This window comes from Salmo salar, chromosome ssa10, assembly GCF_905237065.1.
Source record: "Salmo salar chromosome ssa10, Ssal_v3.1, whole genome shotgun sequence".
NCBI classification, from domain to species: Eukaryota; Metazoa; Chordata; class Actinopteri; order Salmoniformes; family Salmonidae; genus Salmo; species Salmo salar.
The window spans coordinates 81,517,053-81,543,763 of NC_059451.1; the positions used below are offsets into that span (position 1 = coordinate 81,517,053).

Genomic DNA, 26,711 nt, shown 5'->3' on the forward strand with positions numbered 1-26,711 from the left:
CGACCGGGAGACCCATGGGGCGGCGCACAATTGGCCCAGCGTCGTCCGGGTTAGGGGATGGTTTGGCCAGCAGAGATGTACTTGTCCCGTCACGCACTAGCGACTCCTGTGGCAGGCCGAGCGCAGTGCACGCTGACACGGTCGCCAGGTGTTTCCTCCGACACATTGGTGCGGCTGGCTTCTGGGTTAAGCGGGCATTGTGTCAAGAAGCAGTGGGTTGGCTGGGTTGTGTTTCAGAGGATGCACGGCTCTTTACCTTCTCCTCTCCCGAGTCCGCACGGGAGTTGCAGCGATGGGACAAGACTTTAACTACCAATTGGATATCACGAATTTGGGGAGAAAAATGTGTAATTTTTTTTCAAAATGAAATTTAAAAGATCCTGGTGAGGACGATGAGCATGCAGATGAGCTTCCCTGAGACGGTTTCTGACAGTTTGTGCAGAGATTCTTCTGCTGTCCGGGTGACTGGTCTCAGATGATCCTGCAGGTGAAGAAGCCGGATGTGGAGGACCTGGGCTGGCATGGTTACACATGGTCTGGGGTTGTGAGGACGGTTGGATGTACTGCCAAATTCTCTAAAATGACATTGGAGGTGAAATACAACTACAAAGAGCTCTGGTGGACATTCCTGCAGTCAGCATGCCAATTGTACGCTCCCTCAAAACTTGGGCCATCTGTGGGATTGTGTTGTGTGACAAAACATTTTATTGTCACCAGCACAAGGTGCACCTGTGTAATGATCCTGCTGTTAAATCAGCTTCATGATATGATATACACTTGTCAGGTGGATAGATTATCTTGGCAAAGGACAAATGCTCACTAACAGTGGTGTAAACAAATTTGTGCACAAAATATGAGAGAAATAAGCATTTTGTGCATGTGGAACATTTCTGGGATCTTTTAGCTCAGCTCATGAAACATGGGACTAAGATTTTACATGTTGCGTTTATATTTTTGTTCAGTGTCAATGTTACATGAAATGTAAATATGAAATATCAAAACGGAATGAAAACCCATTTGTTAATATGTATTGGCAATAATTGACTTAATGGGGAGGCATGGAATAAATAAAAATGTATATTTTGTCACGCTGGATGTTTGAAAAATGAGTAGGTTATTAATGTTTCTTCAGTAGTAGATACAGTTAATTAGCACTTGAATGTTGTAAATAAATACTGTGTGTAAATACTGGAGTGATGTATGATTGTTGATAAAAACTGTTCATATACCAATTTCTGATACTGTGCACATGTGTATACAAATACTTTCAACCAAAACCGAACGTCGACTGGACGTCTGGCACAGTCGTCTTTTCAACGACATTTTGCTAGGTGAAATAGTTCTATATATTATGTGGGGAATACTTTGGAAAAGATTTCCAAAATTGAAATCACTTGGAGCTGATATCATGGTGTTGGAGTTTTTTTTTTTACTGTACGCCCCTACCCCAAAAAAATGTTTTGCTCAGAAAACTTGTGGGGGAATCGAATCAACCGCGGGACGCCAGATAGGGACATACGTGTTGCTTACAGTCGGGTTAACGACACTATTTGAAGAAAGGTGTCCATCTGCGCGCACGCAATTGCATCTTTTTAGTCGCGCGCTGTCTATCATAATGTGAGAAAGCAGCACGTGAACACGTTTACGAAGAGCAATTTGCTGCAACAGAGGTATGTTGCCTTGTACAATCATTTCTCAGGAATAAAGCTATATTTTATTAGTTAGGTTATGCACCGTGTTGTAGTTTCATCACGTTTACATAGCTACAAACCTGCAATAAAGACGAGTTTTGGAAGCATAATGTCAGTCAACTAGCTACCGTTCGCACAGCTGGCAACATTAGCGTGCTAATAAATTAGATGCAACGGCAATTGTATTAGCTATCAAGTGCGCTGCATTGCATGACAGATAAAGCAATCACGTGCAAGAGTGGCCACACTTATGTAAATGGTTTTGATAAACCACCAGTCACATTGCTTTGTTTTCTCCTCTGCCCTCATTAACAGTAGCACCACCTTCAGCATCTAGCTACTTGCAGACATGGTAACAGCAGTGCAGTGTGTGATAGCCAAGTTGCTGGCCCCACTATGGAGAAAGGTAGAGGAGGATGAAGTGGATGGGTTTTATGACGCAGGTAAGTCTACAAATAAGCTCACCAAGCAGCCTGGCAGCTTCTCAACGCACCTGTCCTGTTTCAGTCGACAGCAAATGAGTGCTATAAATCCCAGAATGAGAGCGATCCAACACTGCCAGTGGCTACAACCCACGTATTCTCAAAGGAATTTTAAGGACTTTTCTGTGTCAAACCTCTGATTTAGTCAAAACCCTTGACAGTTAGTGACAAAGTATGTGAACCCTTTGGAAATACCTGGATTTGTGTGTAAATTGGTCATAAAATGTCATCTTCATCTAGGTCACAACAATACAAACACCGTCTGCTTAAACGAATAATACAAACAATTATACGGTTGTCTTTATTGAACACACCGTGTAAACATTCACAGTGCAGGGTGGGGAAAGTATGTGAACCCTTGGATTTAGTAACTGGTTGACCCTCCTTTGGCAGCAATAACCTCAACCAAATGTTTTCTGTAGGTGCGGATCAGACCTGCACAACAGTCAGGAGGAATTTTGGACCATTCGTCTTTACAAAACTGTTTCAGTTCAGTAATATTCTTGGGATGTCTGGTGAACTGCTCTCGAGGTCATGCCATAGCATCTCAATCGGGTTGAGGTCAGGACTCTGACTGGGCCACTCCAGAAGGAGTATTTTCTTCTGTTGAAGCCATTCTGTTGTTGATTTACTAATGTGTTTTTGGTTGTTGTCCTGTTGCATCTCCCAACTTCTGTTGTGCTTCAATTGGCAGACAGCCTTACATTCTCCTGCAAAATGTCTTGATAAACATGGGAATTCATTTTCCCGCCGACAATAGCAAGCTGTCCAGGCCCTGAGGCAGCAAAGCAGCCCCAAACCATGATGCTCCCTCCACCATACTTTACAGTTGGGATGAGGTTTTGATGTTGGTGTGCAGTGCCTTTTTTTCTCCACACATAGTGTTGTGTGTTTCTTCCAAACAACTCAACTGTAGTTTCATCTGTCCACCGAATATTTTGGCAGTAGCGCTGTGGAACATCCAGGTGCACTTTTGCAAACTTCAGATGTGCAGCAATGGTTTTTTTGGACAGCAGTGGCTTCTTCCGTGGTGTTCTCCACTGAATACCATTCTTGTTTAGTGTTTTACGTATCGTAGACTCGTCAGAGATGTCAGCATGTTCCAGAGATGCCGAGTCTTTACCTGACACTCTAGGATTCTTCTTAACCTATGAGCATTCTGCACTGTGCTCTTTGCAGGATGGACACAGTGCTGAACTTTATCCATTTATATACAATATGTCTTATCGTGGACTGATAAACATCAAGGCTTTTAGAGATACTTTTGTAACCCTTTCCAGCTGTTTGCAAGACAACAATTCTTAATCTTAGGTCTTCTGAGATCTCTTTTGTTCGAGGCATGGTTCACATCAGGCAATGCTTCTTGTGAATAGCAAACTCAAATTTTGTGAGTTTTTTTTATAGGGCAAGGCAGCTCTAACCAGCTCTAATCATCTCCAATTTCGTCTCATTGATTGGACTCCAGGTTAGCTGACTCCAATTAGCTTTTGGAGGAATCATTAGCCTAGGACGGGTGGGCAAACTTTTTGTCTCGAGAGCCACATCGGGATTTTGAAAGTTAATGGAGGGCTGCATTTTTGAGGGACCAATTGTTTGTTAAAATCAATTTGCGAGGGCCTCCCGAGTGGCGCAGTGGTCTAAGGCACTACATCGCGTCACTACAGACCTAGGCTTGATCCCAGTCTGTGTCACAGCTGGCCGTGACTGGGAGACCCATGAGGCTGTGCACAATTGGCCCAGCGTCATAAGGGTTTGGCAGGCAGAGATTTCCTTGTCCCATCGCACTCTAGTGGCTCCTGTGGCGGGCCGGGGGCGTGCACACTGACATGGTCGCCAGGTGTACGGTGTTTCCTCCAACACATTGGTGTGGCTGGCTTCCAGGTTAAGCGGGCATTGTGTCAAGAAGCAGTGCGTCTTGGCTGGTTCGTGTTTTGGAGGACGCATGGCTCTCGACCTTCGCCTCTCCTGAGTCCGTACGGGAGTTGCAGGGATGGGACAAGACTGTAACTACCAATTTGGATACCACGAAATTGGGGAGAAAAGAGGTAAAAACAAAGTCTCGTGGGCCGGATTGAAGGGCCTATACCTTTTCCAACCTACACTGCGAATGTTTAATCTATTCAATATAGACAAGAAAAATACAATAATTTGTGTGTTATTAGTTTAAGCACACTTTTTGTCTATTGTTGTGACTTAGATGAAGATCAGATCAAATTTGATGACCAATTTTTGCAGAAATCCAGGTAATTCCAAAGGGTTCACATACTTTTTCTTACCACTAAGTTTTTCAATGCAGTGATCAATGACCAGTCATAATCTTTTGTGTGTCAGCGATGGAGGAAATCCGCAACCTGCGCTGCGGCGTGGTGACCCTACTGTGTCAGGACTACGGCATGATCGACGACGATATCTACTTCACCACTGGAGAGGTGCTGGGTGGCGTGCCGCTCAGGGTCGGGGATGCAGTCAACGGCCTTGCAGTACGAGACAGTGCCCAAGGAGGGTGGAAAGCACTGAGGGTGAGACACTTTGACCAAGACCTCACTTTAACCAGTATGTTTTTGTTATCTACGAAGATGAGACCTGGCTGGGTCTCACTATTTAAATTGGTTTCTTACTCTGTATCCTGACCTTTATTACAATTGCCAGGTGAAATGACTAGAGCCAATATGAGATTTTTGGTCCGATTTTAGAGTGGAAATATAATATACAATATCTGCAGATATCTTTATTATAGTTTTAATAATAGAATAAAAACGTCTGTATGGATTGTGCTTAAAACAGCCCTACAAAGATACTCAGAAAGCTGAGGAAAGAACATTAATGTGAATGGCGTCAAGTACACTCACAGGTAGTTAGCTGGCTAGCTAGCCAGCACTCGTCATGGAAACGGGGTTGGCGAAAAGGGAATTTGCACCAGTCCCTGACAAGTGGCAACACATGCATCCAAGCGTCGCTATGAAGCACTACTTTGTAACCTATGTTAGTGTCTCTGAAAACATTTGAATGAAAGAGCTTGAGAAATACCCTTGGCAAAGAGCAAATATAACACTCCAGATTTCGCAGGCTTCACTAAAGGGCTGTAACGATAATGTTACCACAGAGTAGAATATTCTGCTTGCTGTACATTTGGTCATAGCATCCATTGTTTGTCACAACAGCCTTCCATGACACTTTACGTAACAGTATATGACTAGTGTGTATTTTTTGCACTTAATTGAGCTGGCAAGCTTCTATCTACTCAGCACTCACCGTAGAAGCAGTAACTTCACTCTCCTCTCTGACTGGTGTAGTTGCGTTGGAGAATAGTGTCGAGTCTTGCTCTGGCACGCCAAGGAAAGATAGGCTTGTAAAGAGTGCCCTCTCCAGGACAAATAATGAGATACAAAACAAGTCAGTCTATGAAGGGGAAGGTAATTTTGGTGTGTTTTCTCTGCATCTTTTCGGTGGATTAAATATATCTGATACAAATACATCTGTAAAAGGCTAAAATCAGCCGATTTTAATATCGGTCAACCGATAAATAGGTTCGGCTCTAGAAATGACTATAGGTTTCAACAATGTATTTTTTTACAATATGTTATTTTTAATCAAAGACTCAATCATGGACACTTCGCGTGATGTATTGTTGTCTCTACCTTGCCCTTTGTGCTGTTGTCTGTGCCCAATAATGTTTCTCCCATGTTTTGTGCTGCTGCCATGTTGTTGCAACCATGATGTTGTCATGTTGTGTTGCAACCATGATGTTGTCATGTTGTGTTGCAACCATGATGTTGTCATGTTGTGTTGCTGCCATGCTATGTTTTTGTCTTAGGTCTCTCTTTATGTGGTGTATCTCTTGTCGAGGTGTGTGTGTGTGTTGTCCTATTTTTAAATGTTTTAAATCCCAGCACCCGTCCCCGTAGGAGGCCGTTTGCCTTCTGGTAGGCCGTCATTGTAAATAAGAATTTGTTCTTAACTGACTTGCCTTGTTAAATAGAGGTTACATTTTTTAAATAAAATTGGAGACACTTTTCAATTCATTGGTTGTGAAGGAATGGAGAAAGGAGCATATTGAAGAGTATTGGGACACATCCCACTTGTTTGTCTTGTATGATACAACCTTAGAGATACATGCATACTATGTTCTGTGGTTATAACTGTGGCCATTCCGTTCCTCAGGTGGAGAAGAACGCTGATGCCTGGGAGGAAGGAGGGGGAGGAGCCTCCCTGGAGGCAGACAGCAACCAGCTCCGTCCTCTGATTGGTACTGTGACATCATGTGACCGGGACGGTGGCTTCATCAATCAGACCACTTTTTTTCCACGACAAGCTCTTTGTGATGGTACTGTCAATGATCAAAATAGATTTACTTCTATTTATGTTCTACTATTCTATTTCTATGCTGCCAAGCTGTCCCAGATGCTATACCCGTTTAGCCTTTAATTTCCTATTCTATGCTTCCTTTTTTTCAATTCCTTGCTCCTGTCCATCAGGTTTTGAACCCATGAAAGGGGACTGGGTCCAGGCCCAGTACTTCATTAGTCCCACCCAGTGGAGCAGCCAGGCCCGCTCTGTGTCCCCCTTACGCTACCGCCGCATGGACCAGGTCAGTCGCACCTCTAGAACCCCATTCAGTCATTCCTTGCAAATGGCATTTCAACTTTACCTCACTGAAGACATGGCAACATACAGCACCTACATGTTTCCTGTCCATGGACTTTGATCTGTAGTCCAATTATCACCGTCAAGTCCACATTAATGTGATGATATAAACTTTTAGTCTCACCCCCTTCTGATTTGGAAAGGCACACACCTGTCTATATAAGGTCCCGCAGTTGACACTGCATGTCAGAGCAAAAACCAAGCCATGAGGTCGAAGGAATTGTCCGTAGAGCTCTGAGACAGGATTGTGTCGAGGCACAGATCTGGGGAAGGGTACTAAAAACATTTCTGCAGCATTGAAGGTCTAGTCTCACCCCCTTCTCTGCACACACACTCTACCCCCACACCCCCACCCTACCCAGGTGCGTGTGTCCAGTGTGTTTGGCAGCAGCGGCGTGGTGGAGGACAGTGTGTTCTTCAGCCTGGACAACCTGCTCCTCCCGGCTGGGTACCGTCCCTCCCCTGGGGACATGGTCAGTCTGGTGGTGGTGGAGAGCAGCCAGTCCTTCTACTGCTGGAGGGCTCTGTGCATGGCTACCAGCGAACACAGGTAAATAACCACAAACACTTCTGCTGAAGGGCTCTGTGCATGGCTACCAGCGAACACAGGTAAATAATCACAAACACTTCTGCTGAAGGGCTCTGTGCATGGCTACCAGCGAACACGGGTAAATAACCACAAACACTTCTGCTGAAGGGCTCTGTGCATGGCTACCAGCGAACACAGGTAAATAATCACAAACACTTCTGCTGACGGGCTCTGTGCATGGCTACCAGCGAACACAGGTAAATAATCACAAACACTTCTGCTGACGGGCTCTGTGCATGGCTACCAGCGAACACAGGTAAATAACCACAAACACTTCTGCTGAAGGGCTCTGTGAAATGGTTACCAGTGAACACAAGTAGCTACAAAAATAGACCCTGGACAATGATCAGTGAATTAATACATTTTCCACTGCCACCCACACAAGCCCTTGTATCAATGAAATGACCTATGATGGTCTCCCGGCATTATCAGGAATTCCACCATGTATGTTGTGTTGGGTGAAATCTCAGGAAGAATTCCCATTGTATTAAAGGCTGATAATGAATTAGGACTCGGCCCGCTAACCTACACCATTACTCTCTGGTCTTTTTCCTCAAACAGTATGACTACTGTCAATAACAGGTCCATCCCAGAGGCGGAGATCAATAGTCTGCTGGAGGACAAGGGGGGCCTGGTGGTTGGCAACAAGACACACTTTGGGGTTCTGCTGCTGGGAGAGAGCCAGGAGCTGGTTGTCTGGATACAGTGAGTCAGCCATGGACTGTCTACTTGTCTTAAATGAGCGAGAACTACCCTGTAAATACCCCGATGAAGGCTTTTGTAGAAATGTGTTTATTTTACATTCGGAAGGTACTCGGATCCCTTCCTTTCCCCCACATTTTGTTACGTTACAGCCTTATTCTAAAATTCTTTAAATATATATATTTTTTTACTCATTAGTCTACACACAATACCCAATAATGACAAAGCGAAAACAGGTTTTTAGACATTTTTGCTAATTTATTCAAACAAAAAAATCAAACGCCTTATTTACATAAGTATTCAGACACTTTGCTATGAGACTCGAAATTGAGCTCAGGTGCATCCTGTTTCCATTGACCATCCTTGAGATGTTTCTACAACTTGATTGGAGTCCACCTGTGGTAAATTCAATTCATTGGACATGATTTGGAAAGGCACACACCTGTCTATATAAGATCCCACAGTTGACAGTGCATGTCAGAACAAAAACCAAGCCATGAGGTCGAAGGAATTGTCCGTAGAGCTCCGAGACAGGATTGTGTCGAGGCACAGATCTGGGGAAGGGTACCAAAACATTTCTGCAGCATTGAAGGTCCTTAAGAACACAGTGGCCTCCATCATTCTTAAATGGAAGAAGTTTGGAACCATCAAGACTCTTCCTATATCTGGCCATCCAGCCAAACCGAGCAATCGGGGGAGAAGGGCTTTGGTCAGGGAGGTGACCAAGAACCCGATAGTCACTCTGACAGAGCTCCAGAGGTCCTCTGGAGATGGGAGAACCATCCAGAAGGACAACCATCTCTGCAGCACTCCAACAATTATGCCGTTTATGGCAGAGTGGCCATACGGAAACCATTCAGTAAAAGGCACATTACAGCCCGGTTGGAGTTTGACAAAAGGCACCTAAAGGTGCAGATTGAACTATTTGGCCTGAATGCCAAGTGTCACGTCCGGGGGTAATCTGGCACCATCCCTACGGTGAGGCATGGTGGTGGCAGCATCATGCTGTGGTGATGTTTTTCAGCGGGCAGGGACTCGGAGACTAGTCAGGATCTGGGGAAAGATGAACGGAGCAAAGTACAGAGAGATCCTTGATGAAAACCTGCTCCAGAGCATTCAGGACCTCAGACTGGGTTGAAGGTTCACCTTCCAACAGGACAACGACCCTAAGCACACAGCCAAGACAACGCAGGAGTGGCTTTGGGACAAGTCTCAATGTCCTTGAGTGGCCCAGCCAGAGCCAGGACTTGAACCCGATCCAACATCTCTGGAGAGACCTGAAAATAGCTGTGCAGCGACACTCCCCATCCAACCTGACAGAGCTTGAGAGGATCTGCAGAGAAGAATGGGAGAAACTCCCCAAACACAGGTGTGCCAAGCTTGTAGCATCATACCCAAGAAGACTTGAGTCTGTAATCGCTGCCAAAGATGCTTCAAATGAGAGATTTCCGTTTTATTTGTGTATATATATAAATGTGCAAACATTTCTAAACCTGTTTTTGCTTTGTCATTATCGGGTATTGTGTGTAGATTGAGGGTTTGGTAAACCACGGGGTGTTGGGTTTGAGCACACAGAGATGGACACATACAAGGAGGTTCTAGTCAGAAAACATGCCTTTACTGGGCAACCTAGAATAAACGTAACAACAAAATAACTTTGGGTTGACTCGGTCCTTCTGAGCCGCCTCCTTGCATTTGGTTCCGTCCCCCGGGAGCTTCGTTCCCTCCTGTAGGCTCATTCCCTGCCTCCCTTATTCTCTCCCGTTGTGTGCCACGGTGCTCAATTTGTGGTCTTTACAGCTGGTTGGCACTACCCCTAATTCAGTGGTACTCATTGCGCTGTGATTTTCCATTCATAATACATAACAATGATACAATTTCAATTCAATGTGTTTTAATGTAGGCCTGAATCACTTCATTGAATATATCTATTGTTCCCTGAACGGCAGATAGATGGCAGCATAGCGTAGCTGTTGAACAGAAAGGCCGAAATAGAACGTTTGCCTGAATAGAACGCAATTGCTCAGTTACAGCGACCGACACATCATTTTGCAGTCTGGCTGACATGGATCTATTTTTTTTTAAATTAAATTTAAATAAATGTTGTAAAAAAGATACAAATCTATTGACAATGAAAATGAGGGGGAAGAGCTGGAGAACGTGACAGCTATGAACGAACACCGGAGAATCAGGAAGACGGAAGTGGGGAAATGCAGCTAGCAAATGTGGTTCTGGTGGGTAAGAGAAGGATACGGTCGATTCAAGAAGAACAGAGAAATGGACAGACAAGTGTTTTTTTTTTTGTACTGCATGATGGGACTAGCTCACTTTGTCTTATTTGCCAGAAGACAGTCAATTGTTTTAAACAAGCAGATTTAGAGCAACGTTTCCAGTCACACCATGCCCACCTTGACAAAACATATCTACCACAAAGCAACCTCAGAAACAACAAAATAGTGCAACTCAAAAGGACAGCTCAATGGACAACAACAAATGGACAGATCAAGCACTGTTGCAGAGAAAACGACAGAGGCAACATGAGATTGCTTGTCTACTCGCGAGAAACAAGAAGGCCTTCAGACTCGGAGATTGTCAAATAAATGTATTTTTGGCCTCAGCCAAAATATTGTATGCTGATTTCACAAACAAGGAAGCTATTTTAAAGCAAAATAAGGGACTGCGACTCTGACTCGACCATAACAAGATGCATAGAGGACATCAGCGAGAACATCGCTAAGTTATTACTGACAGATCCGTGGCCCCGTGTTTTAGTGTTGCGCTTGACGAAAGCACTGATGTAAGTGTCATTGCCTAGTTTGTGTGGGTCCGCTTCCCTCAAAACGCGTCGTTCAGAGAGGAACTTTTATGTTTACTGCCCCTTCAGGGACAAACACGAGAAGAGGATATTCTGAAAGCCCTTGTTACATTTTTTTTGCTGATTTTAATAATATTGACTAGTCAAACCTGGCAACTGTGTGCACTGACGGTGCCCCAAACATACGAGGGAAGGAGAAGGTACTCATAGGCCTGATGAGAAAAAGAGAGAGTATTCCCACATTTGTTACATTTCGTTGTATCATTCATCAGGAAGCACTTGTGGCTAAACTCAGACTGTGACTTACAGAATGTGATGCAGGAAGTCGTGCTTGTGGTGATTTTTTTTATTTTATTGCGAGGGCACTGAATCACCGGCAATTCCACCAGTTACTGGAGGAATACCAGACAGAATACGGCAACTTGATATTTCAAAATGAGGTGAGATGGCTGTCTCGTGGCAGAGTTTTTGAAAGATTTCTTTCTCTCCTACCTCAAATTTGTGAATTTGTTGCAAGCAAGGGGAGAGAGGAGCCAGAGCTGGGTGATCTACAGTGGATATTAAAGCTGGCTATTTGTTTTAACTGACATCACCTGCCACCTGAACACGGTGAATCTCCAGCTCCAAGGGAAAGCTAAAACTCTGGGCAAAATGCTGTGTGTGGTCACAGCGTTTCAAAATAAAATCACCACACTGTTCATACCTGACAGTTTGTTCATTTCCCAAACCTCAGAGCAGTCACCCCATCCAACACAAACATACAGAAACATTTTAGCTCTCCCCAGCAGAGGGAGCCAACGTCGCGGCACATACCTCCCCTCTCTCACAAACCCCCGTGTTAGACCTCCCAGGATACCGTGAGGAAAAAACGATTTAATCAATTTTAGAATAAGGCTGTAATGTAACAAAATGTATAAGAAGTAAAGGGGTCTGAATACTTTCCAAATGCACTGTAATAACATTTAAGCACAATTTTTAGCACCATTGTCCTACCAAGACTCTCTGAATATAATTTTGTGAGACTTATTTAACTATTTATTTCATCAGGTGAGCCCTGAATTACATAGATCACAGAAATAAACACATTAAAATGCAAGCAGGAAGAAAACATGGTTGTATAAAAACAAACACATTCATCATTAAGGTCCTCGATGAGCTTTCTGAATCGACCTGAAGGCACCAGAACATTTAACATTTTGAAGATTTTACCCCAAGAACAGTGCAGAAAAAGCTAAACGCTGATTTACCTAACTCTGTAGAGACTGAATGCATTTCCAGAGTTGGCCATCCCTGAGACTGGGTGTGGTAACTAGTATGTCTAAAGGTTAGTAATGATCGATACAGTGGGACTTTTTTCTAAAAGGGCTTTGTAAATGCACCCATAGTAATGTATCAACCTACGTGACATCAGAGGGCCAACCATGCAGTGATGAATACTAAACCTAATGACCCTGCTGTTTTAAATCAGCTTTAATCACTCGACAGTTGTGGCATATCTTGGCAAAGGAGAAATGCTCACTAACAGGGATGTAAACAAATTTGTGCACACAATTTGAGAGAAAGTGTTTTGTGCTTATGGAACATTCCTCAAATATTTTTTTTCAGCTCATGAAACTTGGAACCAACACTTTACATGCTGAGTTTATATTTTTGTTCAGTATAGATAAGCTTTTGGCATGAGTACATCCAGTGGTAGAAAAAGTGGCCAAAGATACCTTAATAGAAAATGACTCAATTGAAAGTCACCCAGTAAAATACTACTCGAGTAAAAGTCTTAAGTATTTGGTTTTAAATGTACACTGCTCAAAAAAATAAAGGGAACACTAAAATAACACATCCTAGATCTGAATGAATGAAATAATCTTATTAAATACTTTTTTCTTTACATAGTTGAATGTGCTGACAACAAAATCACACAAAAATAATCAATGGAAATCCAATTTATCAACCCATGGAGGTCTGGATTTGGAGTCACACTCAAAATTAAAGTGGAAAACCACACTACAGGCTGATCCAACTTTGATGTAATGTCCTTAAAACAAGTCAAAATGAGGATCAGTAGTGTGTGTGGCCTCCACGTGCCTGTATGACCTCCCTACAACGCCTGGGCATGCTCCTGATGAGGTGGCGGATGGTCTCCTGAGGGATCTCCTCCCAGACCTGGACTAAAGCATCCGCCAACTCCTGGACAGTCTGTGGTGCAACGTGGCGTTGGTGGATGGAGCGAGACAGATGTCCCAGATGTGCTCAATTGGATTCAGGTCTGGGGAACGGGCGGGCCAGTCCATAGCATCAATGCCTTCCTCTTGCAGGAACTGCTGACACACTCCAGCCACATGAGGTCTAGCATTGTCTTGCATTAGGAGGAACCCAGGGCCAACCGCACCAGCATATAGTCTCACAAGGGGTCTGAGGATCTCATCTCGGTACCTAATGGCAGTCAGGCTACCTCTGGCGAGCACATGGAGGGCTGTGCGGCCCCCCAAAGAAATGCCACCCCACACCATGACTGACCCACCGCCAAACCAGTCATGCTGGAGGATGTTGCAGGCAGCAGAACGTTCTCCACGGCGTCTCCAGACTGTCACGTCTGTCACGTGCTCAGTGTGAACCTGCTTTCATCTGTGAAGAGCACAGGGCGCCAGTGGCGAATTTGCCAATCTTGGTGTTCTCTGGCAAATGCCAAACGTCCTGCACGGTGTTGGGCTGTAAGCACAACCCCCACCTGTGGACGTCGGGCCCTCATGGAGTCTGTTTCTGACCGTTTGAGCAGACACATGCACATTTGTGGCCTGCTGGAGGTCATTTTGCAGGGCTCTGGCAGTGCTACTCCTTGCACAAAGGCGGAGGTAGCGGTCCTGCTGCTGGGTTGTTGCCCTCCTATGGCCTCCTCCACGTCTCCTGATGTACTGGCCTGTCTCCTGGTAGGGCCTCCATGCTCTGGACACTATGCTGAGACACAGCAAACCTTCTTGCCACAGCTCGCATTGATGTGCCATCCTGGATGAGCTGCACTACCTGAGCCACTTGTGTGGGTTGTAGACTCCGTCTCATGCTACCACTAGAGTGAAAGCACCGCCAGCATTCAAAAGTGACCAAAACATCAGCCAGGAAGCATAGGAACTGAGAAGTGGTCTGTGGTCACCACCTGCAGAACCACTCCTTTATTGGGGGTGTCTTGCTAATTGCCTATAATTTCCACCTGTTGTCTATTCCATTTGCACAACAGCATGTGAAATGTATTGCCAGTGTTGCTTCCTAAGTGGACAGTTTGATTTCACAGAAGTGTGATTGACTTGGAGTTACATTATGTTGTTTAAGTGTTCCCTTTATTTTTTTGAGCAGTGTACTTAAGTATCAAAAGTAAATGTAATTTGTAAAATATATGCCTAAGTAAAAGTATTGGCCTTCCTGAGTGGCGCAGCGGTCTAAGGCACTGCTTTTTGTGGAACATTTCTGGGATCTTTTATTTCTGCCCAACACTTTACATGTTTATATTTTTGTTCAGTATAGATGCCCAGATATTTGTAAGCAGGGACACGATCAGTATGGGCACCATTTTTAAAGTACATGTGCTTAAATCATCAGTTATTTGTATGCACTCTAGAGAACAACATGTACTTAGTTTTACCTGCATTCAATAGTAATTTCAGGTCAAGAACGTTTTTCTGTAAAACAATGAAGGCAGACTGTGGTTCAGATAGAGCCTGTTCAACCGTGGTGGCAATACCATACACAACAGTTATCTGTATACAAGTGGTTACAATTTGTTTTACAGACAAGTCAATATTTCTAATGTAAACAGGGTAAAGTACAGGACTAGGGTTAGGCAATATGGCCTACAAATCATATCTCGATTATTTTCTTTCAAACTTGTGGGCAATTCAGGATATATCTCTCAATTAAAAAATAAAATAATGATTGTTCTCTAAGTGGCGTTGTACAATTTTAAAGGTCAATTACACTGCATATCAAATGAATTCAGGACTTGTGAAGTTATACCCAGGCTAAATATAAGCCTTCCACAACCACAAGACCCACTAATCACTTTATTTTATCAAAATAGTTTAACATTTGTAGCAAGAAAATATGCACCTAGAACCATGCATAATGCACATTCACTAATAACTTAGTTCTTGTAGCGGACATTAGGCTATTGAAAATGTAATTGCTTGTCAGAGGAAGATCTCTCAACTTTGTTGGCGTGTGAGGCAGGGGGAGGGGCTTGGGTGTGTGTGTGTGTGTGTGTGTGTAAACCATAGAAGAAAAGGCGAAGCGAAAGGTTTCACTCACGCTAAAATCTGTCCAAAATAAGCCCAATGTCTTTCAATGGGCTTATTTTGGACCTAAGCTTGTCGCCTGCCTTTGTGACGACTCCCATTGTTAGGGCGGAGGCGTGCATCTCGTCATTATATATATATAGGTCTCTGGGGTAAATGGGGAGGTGCACACAGCACAAAAGGAGCGAAGGAGACGACCAAAAATACAAGACTAGAACAAGCGGACATAAACGCTCATAAAACCGATACAGGCATTTGGAATATTGCGCAAAAACATATACATTTTAATTAATCCGATCATCCAGCCCTATGCAGGACCCAGAATTGACACCTTCGTTATATCCAGAAAACCTGACTTAACACCATCAAAGAATACACATTTGAGTTCTATCTGTGAAGTAAACTAGTTACAACAGGATGGGCAACTTTGATGGGGGTGGGGGCCCCAAAAAATCTGAACTCATCATGGGTCTGTGTACTCACATCCATACCCACTGTCAGAGCTGACCCTAGCTTTTTGGGTGCTTTAAGCAAAAATGTTGTCGTCCCCCACACCCACCTTGAGAGCAAAACAGTTTAGCAGCCCCCCCCTTTTGACAGCAGAGAGAAATGTAAAGTTTTAGAGTACATTTCCTAAATTCGGCACATTTTGTCATGGGGGTAGAGAAAATGTTGCCTTTTTTTTATAGCAAGTTTGCTGCAATTCTACACATTTTACGATGGGGCGGAGAGAAACGTTTGCAGTTTTTCATATTTTATCTGAGTGAGTAACTAACAAAATCAATGCCCCCCCGGTCGTTAATTTGACCATGATTACTATACGTTTAGATAGCTGGCCGCTGAACTAATTTACCAATCTTAAAATGTTAGCTGACATGGGCTAAATGAGTTACTGACAGAACAAGAGAAACTGCTGATGCACAACCAAATTTCGAAGTTGCACCTTGTGCAAGTTTTCCATCCTTGAGGTGCAGATACATGCAGCCTGTTCTAGGCCAATTGAGGAAAGCCTCTGAATTAGCAGTGGGTGATCAACAGTATCGAAGGCCTTTGACAGGTCAATGAAGAGGACAGCACAATGTTGCCTTTTATCCATTCAATTAACCACTTTTATAACTAGGGATGCAGTGCAATGACCTGGTCTAAAACCTAACTGATGTACATTGAATGTGTACATGAAATGTGTTCTAGGAAAGATCTGAGAATTAATCATTTTAGCTAGGTAAGGAAGTTTTGAAATAAGGCGATTTTTAGCTATGTAGGTCACAAGGGTCACCAGCTTTGAAGGGGGGGTACATGAGCCGCCTTCCAAACCTTGGGGATAGCACCAGATAGTGGAGGCTGCTGACGGGAGGACGACTGTTAATAATGGCTGGAACGGAGCAAATGGCATAAAACATATGGAAACGATGTGTTTGATCTTGTTGATACTTTTCCTCCTGTGGTACCAGACATACCGTACCTTCGGAAAGTATTCATACCCCTTCACTTTTTCAACGTTACGTTACAGCCTTATTCTAAAATGGATTAAATATATGTGTTTCTCAGCAATCTACACACAATACCAAATAATGCCAAAGTGAAAACAGGCTTTTAGACATTTTTGCAAATGTATTAAAAATAAAAAAACTGAAATACCTTAAGTATTCAGAGGCCACTGTGTTCAAGTTGTAGAAACATCAAGGATGATCAAAGGAAACAGGATGCACCTGAGCTTAATTTGGAGTTTCATAGCAAAGGGTCTGAATACTTATGTAAATAAGTCAGTTTTTTTATTTTGAATACATTTGCAAACATGTCTAAACCTGTTTTTGATTTGTCATTATGGGGTATTGTATGTAGATTAGGGATTTTTTTGAAATGTAATCCTTTTTGGAATAAGGCTGTAACGTAACAAAATGTGGAAAAGGGGAAGGCGTCTGGATACTTTCCGAATGCGCTGTATTCTCTATTCTCTTGACAGGAACCAAGGCTCTGAGACCCATAGACTGAAGTGCTGTGAGTTTGCTGGCTGGGACTCAGAGGAGCAGTTCAGCCTAGGGACTGTGGCAGACCCACCGGGACAGAGAAAGGGGGTTGTACAGCTTCCTGCTCTAACACAGATCCTCTATCGGGGTATTCAGGGCCTATCCAGCAAGCGCACTCCCATGGTGGGTCCCGCTCTCTACCCACAGTCCGGGTTTGCTGGGCCTACTGCAGTGCTCAATGGTGATGGGAAGGAGATGAGTGAGATAGATGGAGATGTGGTTGAAGAAAATGGTGAGGCACATCAGGACACTGTTCACAAGCCTGCCATACGGACAGATGAGCGAGACGTGGAGATCGCACCAGGGGAGAAGGTATCTGTGAAAGTTTGCTGCCGAGCCAAGTAAGTCATGCTTAGCTAGCTGCTACACAAGTCTGGTATAGTTGTCTATTTCTGGTGGTGTCACTTATCTGTCTGAATCAATTTCTTCTGAAGATTCAGGTTTTTAAAACAATGATGTATGTATCCCTCCATCTTACCCTAGGAACTTGGGGCGTTGTGCGGAGCTGCTGCTCCTGCACTTCCCCTCTTTCACCATCGGGAGGCGTCTGGAGGTCACAGTAGGCAGTAAAGAGGAGAGTCTTCTCCAGCCCTTTGCTCCCTACTGCCCGGCAGCCCCACTGCCCCTTCCTCAGGCTGCCCAGGTGGTCACTGTGATGGCTGCCCATCCACCTCAACGGTAGACTACACCCTGATAGTGTCTCAGTGCTCTATTATGTAGTGAAGTATGTTCGGCCTACCTGCCAACCACATTTCCCTATAGAATAAGATTATCTTGACTAGTTGGTGATGCTGTCCACCAACGTTCTCTCTATAATCAAATGTCGTCCCCCCCCCAACCTAGTTACTCTACCCATGTTGGACATGTTGAATGATGACAGTTTGGTCCACATTGTTGAATTACACCCCTCCTGTGTAGTTGTAGTTAGAATTACACCCCTCCTGTGTAGTTAGTCGCTAGCCTATGACTTTCTATTCTTATTTTTTTATTTCACAGGCTGACTAAGCGCCACCTGCCTAACTTCCTGAGTAACTACCCAGTGCCCCAGGCTCTACGGGACTGTATGGAGGCCGACCGTGACGTTTTGGTGGCCCAGCCATGTCTAGGAGAGGTAAGGGAACCGCAAGTTAACTCAGAAGGAAGTCTTCTATCGTCAATTAAATGCTTTGTTCCCTACAGGAATTTGGCTCCAATTTGGTTTTGATTGAAAAGTCGCTCAGGATTTTGATATGGGGGCCTTTGCTCTATTTCTGACAGACTCTGTCGGGGGCCAACATGCGTCTCCGTTTCTCGTCCCTGTTGTGGCTGGAGGAGCTACAAGCTGAGAGCGAGCTCAGGGAGTTCAACATCAGTGGAGCCCTCCTCAGGAGAGGTGCCATCTATCTGCACCTAGAGGTGCTTGGCCTGGCTGAGGGCAGGCCCAGTCTCTTCATAGGTATCTGTTGAGTCTTCATTTGGCCTTGTAGTAGTAATAATAATAATAATAATAATAGGACGTTTGATTGTCTCACACTCCAGATGGGTACAATGAAATGTGTTGTTTCACAGAGTCAGCCATACTTGAATTGAGATGTTTGATATAGTGTTTTGTCTGCTCTACAGGTGACAGAGTGGCGCTGAAGAAGCCAATCAGTGGAGGCGTGGTGATGGAGTACATCGGTTACGTCACAGAGGTACTCAGAGGTTTTGATCTTCTTTAGCGTTTTGCTTGCAGCTCTAATTCTCCTTGTGCTTTGTTCACATTGACCTGAACACTGTTTGTGGACCATATCCACAGATCAGTGACGAGGATGTGAGTCTGAGGGTGAACACTGAGTTTCAGCATGGCTACCTGGGAGAGCCTCTAGATGTTGAGTTCACCTTAAACAGGTACCTGCCTTGTCCTGGTTCTGGGAAGGATCCTTTCTGTGTCACTACCTAAGTGTTGATCTCTGTTCCTTTAGCATAGATAATGTGTGTCAGGTTGACAGTATACAGGTTGACAGTATATGGATTATGTATGATTATGTTTGTGTTGACAGTATATGGATTATGTTTGTGTTGACAGTATATGGATTATGTTTGTGTTGACAGTATATGGATTATGTTTGTGTTGACAGTATATGGATTATGTTTGTGTTGACAGTATATGGATTATGTTTGTGTTGACAGTATATGGATTATGTTTGTGTTGACAGTATATGGATTATGTTTGTGTTGACAGTATATGGATTATGTTTGTGTTGACAGTTTATGGATTATGTTTGTGTTGACAGTATATGGATTATGTTTGTGTTGACAGTATATGGATTATGTTTGTGTTGACAGTATAATGATATGATGATGTTTGTGTTGACAGTATATTGATTATGTATGATGATGTTTGCGTTGACAGGTTGTCCATGAGGCGATGCCACTTAGCACTGGACCAGAACAAGCACTTTGAAGAGAATGGTGATCTTGTCTTTTTTCTCTCAATCCCATTTCCAAAATGTGTTGCATTTAGTCAACTATTTATTCTTCTCTTCTCTCTCCCCAACCCCTGGTAAGTTTATTTCCTGTCTGATCCACCACTGATTGTGCGTCCTCTCCTTTCTTCCCAGTGTTCTTCCCTAAAGCTGTGATGCTTCAGGCCCCTCTATGGACGGGAGAGTGGGGTCCAGAGGAGGTGAAAGAGGGCACCCTCACAACCGATGGGGTGAAGCTGTCAGGTGTCTCTGTGGACATGGTCTCAAGGGCCACACAAACCAAACCAGGTGATATAAGCATTGGGACTCCTTCATTCTGATAGCACAGAGATTCTCTGTATACTAGAGCTGCTGAAGTGTCATAAACCTGAAGGGCATTAGAACTCGTGTCCTAACTAGGACAGTTCAGTACATTTGTGAGACAGAATGAATGATCAGTGATGGAGAGGGGAATGAAGTATTGAGCCTCTTTAATTCTCTCAGATTCCAGGCTGCCATCTAAACCCATCCCTAACCCAGGCCAGTTATTCAACCAGCAGCTGAACCCGTCTCAGAGGGAGGCAGTGAAGCGTATCCTGGCAGGGGAGTGTCGGCCCACGCCGTACATCCTGTTTGGACCCCCAGGGACAGGAAAAACTATCACCCTCATAGAGTCCATACTACAGGTAGACACCCCTCAACCTGGGAGGTATCCTTGGGGTTAAGAGCGTTGGGCCAGTAACCAAAAGTTCGCTGGTTTGAATCCCCGAGCCGATTAACTGTAAAGGGCACGTCCCCAATGAATATCAAATGTTACTTGTCACATGCATCATAAACAACAGGTGTAGACAAACGGTGAAAGGCTTACTTACGAACAATACAGAGAGAGAAATAAACAACCAAAACCCGGGTTCAAATAGGATTGGTTTTCTTTCAAATGTTTTGACTGTTTGGGTCAGCCTGCCTGATGAGCAGGGTTTGCACTTGTAGTATGTTCCATCGATTCCATTGCACCTGGCAAGCTCTATCAAGTTTCTTGTATTTGGTTATTTACCGCATTTTCCCTCCATTTTAGTTCCCTGAATAAATAATTGTGGCCTCCTCCCATAGGTGTATCACCGCCTACCCAGTAGTCGTGTGCTGGTGTGCACTCCCTCCAACAGTGCTGCAGACCTCGTCTGTATCCGTCTCCATGAAAGTGGATACCTGAACGCTGCCAGCCTGGCCCGCGTCAACGCCTCCTGTCGACAGGAAGAGGTACTGCACCCATTGCCGCCGCAGGAATTTCATCATTCCTATTTTTTTCCCGACCAGTTCGTGCCTCTGTCTGTATCGCATTTCCCTCTGTATCTCCATAGGCCATCCCGGAGGTTCTAAGGCAGTACTCTCAGGCTGGGGAGGACATCCGACACGCCTCCTTTCACAGGATTGTGGTCAGCACCTGTTCCAGCGCCGGCATGTTCTACCAGATTGGACTGCGGTGAGGGAGGGTAATAGGGTTCAGTGTTAACCTCCCTCACCAGAGGAAACTTAACTGTAGTAAACCTGATCTAACTAAGGTCATTGTCTCTTTGCTGCGTTTCCTCAGTGTGGGTCATTTCACCCATGTGTTTCTGGATGAGGCTGGCCAAGCCACGGAGCCAGAGGCACTGATACCTCTGGGGCTTCTGTCAGAGAGAGACGGACAGGTTAGATTGAACACGAGTACATCTACAACCACAGTACAACCCTTACTACAGTGGCGCAACTGTGAAGAAAGCAACCCATTGCCCGTAACTGACAGAAGTCATAATTGACACTGCCTTCTGTAGCCTCCTGATCAGGAAGTGAGTCATATTTTCTGTTGCTCTCGCCATCCTTTTAGATAGTTCTGGCCGGAGACCCCCGGCAGCTGGGTCCAATTGTGAAGTCCAAGCTTGCGCAGGCGTTCGGCCTGGGGGTGTCCCTGCTGGAGAGACTGATGGCCAACCCTCTGTACTCCAGAGAGAATGGCGGATACAACCCAGTGCTGGTGAGTAGACGCATGCACACTCCCTGTCATTGCCATGATCACTAAAATCCTGCATAGTGAATCCACCAACTATGAATATAAATTCTGCATATTTTTCTACAGAATGTTTTGCCCTTGCATTGTAATATAATGTATGCCATTTAGCAGACTTGTTTTATAACCTCTTACATCTAGATGTTCCGCTAGCGGAACACCGCTCCAATATCCAATGATGGGGTGTGGCGCGAATTACAAACTCCTCAAAAATCCAAAAACTTCAATTTTTCAAACATATGACTATTTTACACCATTTTAAAGACAAGACTCTCCTTTATCTAACCACACTGTCCGATTTCAAAAAGGCTTTACAACGAAAGCAAAACATTAGATTATGTCAGGAGAGTACCCAGCCAGAAATAATCACACACCCATTTTCAAAGCTAACATATAATGTCACAAAAACCAAAACCACAGCTAAATGCAGCACTAACCTTTGATCTTCATCAGATGACACTCCTAGGACATTGTTATACAAGACATGCATGTTTTGTTCAATCAAGTTCATATTTATATCAAAAACCAGCTTTTTACATTAGCATGTGACGTTCAGAACTAGCATACCCACCGAAACTTCCGGTGAATTTACTAAATTACTCATCATAAACGTTGACAAAATACATAACAATTATTTTAACCTGTTGGGGCTAGGGGGCAGTATTTGCACGGCAGGATAAAAAACGTACCCGGTTTAATCTGGTTACTACTCCTGCCCAGTAACTAGAATATGCATATAATTATTGGCTTTTGGATAGAAAACACCCTAAAGTTTCTAAAACAGTTTGAATGGTGTCTGTGAGTATAACAGAACTCATTTGGCAGGCAAAAACCTGAGAAGATTCCTTACAGGAAGTGGCCTGTCTGACCATTTCTTGACCTCCTTGATCATCTCTAACAAATACAGGGGATCTCTGGCATGACGTGACACTTCCTACGGCTCCCATGGGCTCTCAGAAGGCGGGAAAAAGCTGAACGATGTAATGCCATCCCCAGGCTGAAACACATTAGCGCGTTTGGCAAGTGCTCTATCAGAGGGCCATTAGACTGTGGCTCGTGCATGAGGGGATAGCATGCTTTTACTTTCACTCTCTTTGTAATAAAAAACGATTTCCCGGTCAGAATATTATCGCTTTTTTACGAGAAAAATTGCATAAAATTGATTTTAAACAGCGGTTGACATGCTTCGAAGTACGGTAATGGAATATTTAGAATTTTTTTGTCACGAAATGCGCTGTGCTCGTAACCCTTCTTTACCCTTTCGGGTAGTGTCTTGAACGCACGAACAAAACGCCGCTATTTGGATATAACAATGGATTATTTGGGACCAAACCAACATTTGTTATTGAAGTAGAAGTCCTGGGAGTGCATTCTGACGAAGACAGCAAAGGTAATAACATTTTTCTTATAGTAAATCTGACTTTGGTGAATGCTAAACTTGCTGGGTGTCTAAATAGCTAGCCCTGTGATGCCGGGCTATCTACTGAGAATATTGCAAAATGTGCTTTTACCGAAAAGCTATTTTAAAATCGGACATAGCGAGTGCATAGAGGAGTTCTGTATCTATAATTCTTAAAATAATGTATGTTTTTTTGTGAACGTTTATCGTGAGTAATTTAGTAAATTCACCGGCAGTGTTCGGTGGGAATGCTAGTCACATGCTAGTCACATGCTAATGTAAAAAGCTGGTTTTTGATATAAATATGAACTTGATTGAACAAAACATGCATGTATTGTATAACATAATGTCCTAGGGTTGTCATCTGATGAAGATCATCAAAGGTTCGTGCTGCATTTAGCTGTGGTTTGGGTTTATGTGACATTATATGCTAGCTTGAAAAATGGGTGTCTGATTATTTCTGGCTGGGTACTCTGCTGACATAATCTAATGTTTTGCTTTCGTTGTAAAGCCTTTTTGAAATCGGACAGTGTGGTTAGATTAACGAGAGTCTTGTCTTTAAAATGGTGTAAAATAGTCATATGTTTGAAAAATTGAAGTTTTTGCATTTTTGAGGTATTTGAATATCGCACCACGGGATTACACTGGCTGTTGAGTAGGTGGGACGCAAGCCAGTTAGCCCATAGAGGTTAAGAATTATAGATACAGAACTCCTTTATGCAATCGCGGTGTCAGATTTTAAAATAGCTTTTCGGTGAAAGCACATTTTGCAATATTCTGAGTAGATAGCCCGGCCATCATGGCTAGCTATTTTGACACCCACCAAGTTTGGCACTCGCCAAACTCAGATTTACTATAAGAAAAATTGGATTACCTTTGCTGTTCTTCGTCAGAATGCACTCCCAGGACTTCTAGTTTACACCCAATGTTGTTTTGGTTCCAAATAATCCATAGTTATATCCAAATAGCGGCGTTTTGTTCTTGCGTTCAAGACACTATCCGAAGGGTGACGCGCGGACGTGTATCGTGACAAAATTTTAAAATCAATTTTTATGCGATTTTTCTCGTAAAATAGCGATAATATTCCGACCGGGAGACGTCGTTTTCGTTCAAAGACTGAAAATGTAAAATGGACTCTTCACGTGCACGCGCGCACCCGTTTCATTGTTCTCAGATCGACCACTATCCAAATGCGCTACTGTTTTTCAGCCAGGGACTGCAGAGTCATCATTCCCTGTTCTGGCACCTTCTAAGAGCCTATGGGAGCCTTAGAAAATGTCACGTTACAGCAGAGATCCTCTATTTTCCATAAAGAGGCTATAGAAGGCCAAGAAATGGTCAGAGGGCACTTCCTGTATGCAATCTTCTCAGGTTTTGGCCTGCCATTTGAGTTCTGTTATACTCACAGACACCATTCAAACTGTTTTAGAAACTTTAGGGTGTTTTCTATCCAAATCAAACAATTATATGCATATTCTAGTTTCTGGGCAGGAGTAATAACCAGATTAAATTGGGTCCCTTTTTTTATCCGGCCGTGAAAATACTGCCCCCTATCCTAAACAGGATAACCTGCAGTCATGTGTGCAAACATTTTACTCATGGATATCCCCAGCGGAAATCAAGCCCACAACCCTTGTTGCAAGCACCAAGCTCTACCTACTGAGCCACAAAGGACTGCGTGGTAAATGGATGCTACCACAGTTGACCTATTCTCCTGGTGGCCTTTCGTCTTCCTCTTCCAGGTGACCAAGCTAGTGTACAACTACCGTTCCCACGAGGCCCTCCTGGCCCTGCCCTCTAGACTGTTCTACAACGGGGAGCTGTGTGTCAGGGCCCAGAGGTCCGTAGTGGACTCTCTCTGTCACTGGAGCCGTCTGCCAACCAAGGGATTTCCCCTCATCTTCCACGGAGTCAGGGTAAGGACCCCTTCTCTTGCTCCCTGTCCTCTTCAATCAATGTATTTTTAAAGCCCTTTTTACATCAGCTGTTGTAAAAGTGGGGGGGAAAGCAGGTCAGGGACAAGGTAGCACGACCTGGGTCCCATAGTCGCAGGCAGAACTTGCCTAAAATGAACTCAAGACATGGCCTCTTTCTCAATAGTCTCGTCTTTACATACTCGTACCCTCCTGCCCTCTTCCAGCCTCTTTCCTCTCCTTGTTTACCATAGACATTTTGACAAGTATGGGTTTTCCTCTTCGGTTGGAACAGAACCTAGAAGTCGAACACCAATAATGCCAGTCATCATTCCCCCTCTCAGGGCACAGAGATGAGGGAGGGCAACAACCCGTCGTGGTTCAACCCTGGAGAGGCGGTACAGGTGATGCTGTACTGCTGCCAGCTGGCCAAGAAGCTCTACAATCCTGTAGCTGCTAGTGACATTGGCATTATCGCCCCCTACAGGAAACAGGTTAGTAGTGCACATTTCGGCCATCAAAGGTTGGTCCTATTCTGTTTTGTCAATCTGCTCGTTTTGCTGATAACTCCATAGAGTCTAAGCCTCTAGAAGGCGATATCTACTATTTTAAAAGGCCTCAAACTCATAAAAAGTGACTCATTCTGTCACAGTAGTACAGTTTTCCCTTAACTCTGAACCCTGAACCATGAACCTCCTCTCCAGTCGGAGAAGATCCGTGTGCTGCTCCACCGGGTGGGCCTGTCTGACATCAAGGTGGGCTCTGTGGAGGAGTTCCAGGGACAGGAATTTCTGGTTATCATCTTGTCCACGGTAACGTTCCAATCCTTCGTCTGTCCTACTCATTATTGAACTCTTGACTAATTTCTCCCTTTACAGGGTCTTGGTTCCATTCCTTTTCAATTAAGGGAATCAATTCTGAAATTGAAAATATAAAAAAATGTGTCACTTTTGTATGAGCTGAATATCACTTTGCTGAATTGACTGAATTGAAGTTGTAATTCACCCCTACCCTAAAACATCTAAATAAATGGCCTCTTGTTGTTCCAGGTGAGGGCAAATGAGTCGGTGCAGGGCAACGACCTGCAAAGCATACTGGGATTCCTGTCCAACCCTAAGCGCTTCAACGTGGCCATCACGCGGCCCAAAGCCCTGCTCATCGTCGTGGGCAACCCGCACATCCTCGTCAAGGACCCATGCTTCAACGCTTTCCTCCAGTACTGTTTTGAGAACGGGGCCTACCTGGGCTGTGACCCCCCAACCTGTCTCAGGACAGCACACCGGTGTGTTTAGAGTGTATTATGCACCACACACACACCATTTTAATTTGAGTAAAGCAAGACGCTTCACGATGTGGCTTTAATTTGTCGGTAATAACACACATTCATCTCTTTTTCCTCAGAGCTGCCAGTGAGAAAGAGGAGTGAGTTCACTGCCCTCACCGCTGTCTAACACTCCACTACTGCCTGTACTATTATGTTCAAATAGAAGTTTCTTCTTTCATTCTTTACATTACGGTGACTTGGTTCTCTGCATTTGTTATTCTACACAGTCGGCTACATAATGTCTTAATCGGTGAGAAATGGAGAAATGGTTTGTAAAAGATGTATTAAGAGAATGCACTCCATTTCTTAACTGCTGTATGTTGCTGTTATCATGCCGTCCACTGGGTGGCAGTAATAAATATGACACAAACCTTT

General features: G+C 44.1%; 1 protein-coding gene across 1 annotated transcript; it reads left to right on the forward strand.

Moving 5' to 3' along the window:
- The first annotated feature begins 1,453 nt into the window (after positions 1-1,453).
- Positions 1,454-26,711, forward strand: mov10l1 (Mov10 like RNA helicase 1). Its single transcript, XM_014124464.2, has 25 exons — positions 1,454-1,670; positions 2,007-2,134; positions 4,505-4,692; positions 6,335-6,497; positions 6,649-6,761; positions 7,180-7,367; positions 7,968-8,111; positions 17,167-17,571; positions 17,714-17,908; positions 18,227-18,341; positions 18,488-18,665; positions 18,833-18,903; positions 19,008-19,099; positions 19,605-19,663; positions 19,813-19,965; positions 20,161-20,342; positions 20,767-20,913; positions 21,015-21,136; positions 21,245-21,344; positions 21,521-21,667; positions 24,842-25,015; positions 25,357-25,506; positions 25,717-25,824; positions 26,062-26,294; positions 26,414-26,711. Exons 2-25 carry the CDS (start codon positions 2,041-2,043, stop codon positions 26,436-26,438), a joined length of 3,546 nt encoding a protein of 1,181 aa, XP_013979939.1. The 5' UTR covers positions 1,454-1,670; positions 2,007-2,040; the 3' UTR covers positions 26,439-26,711.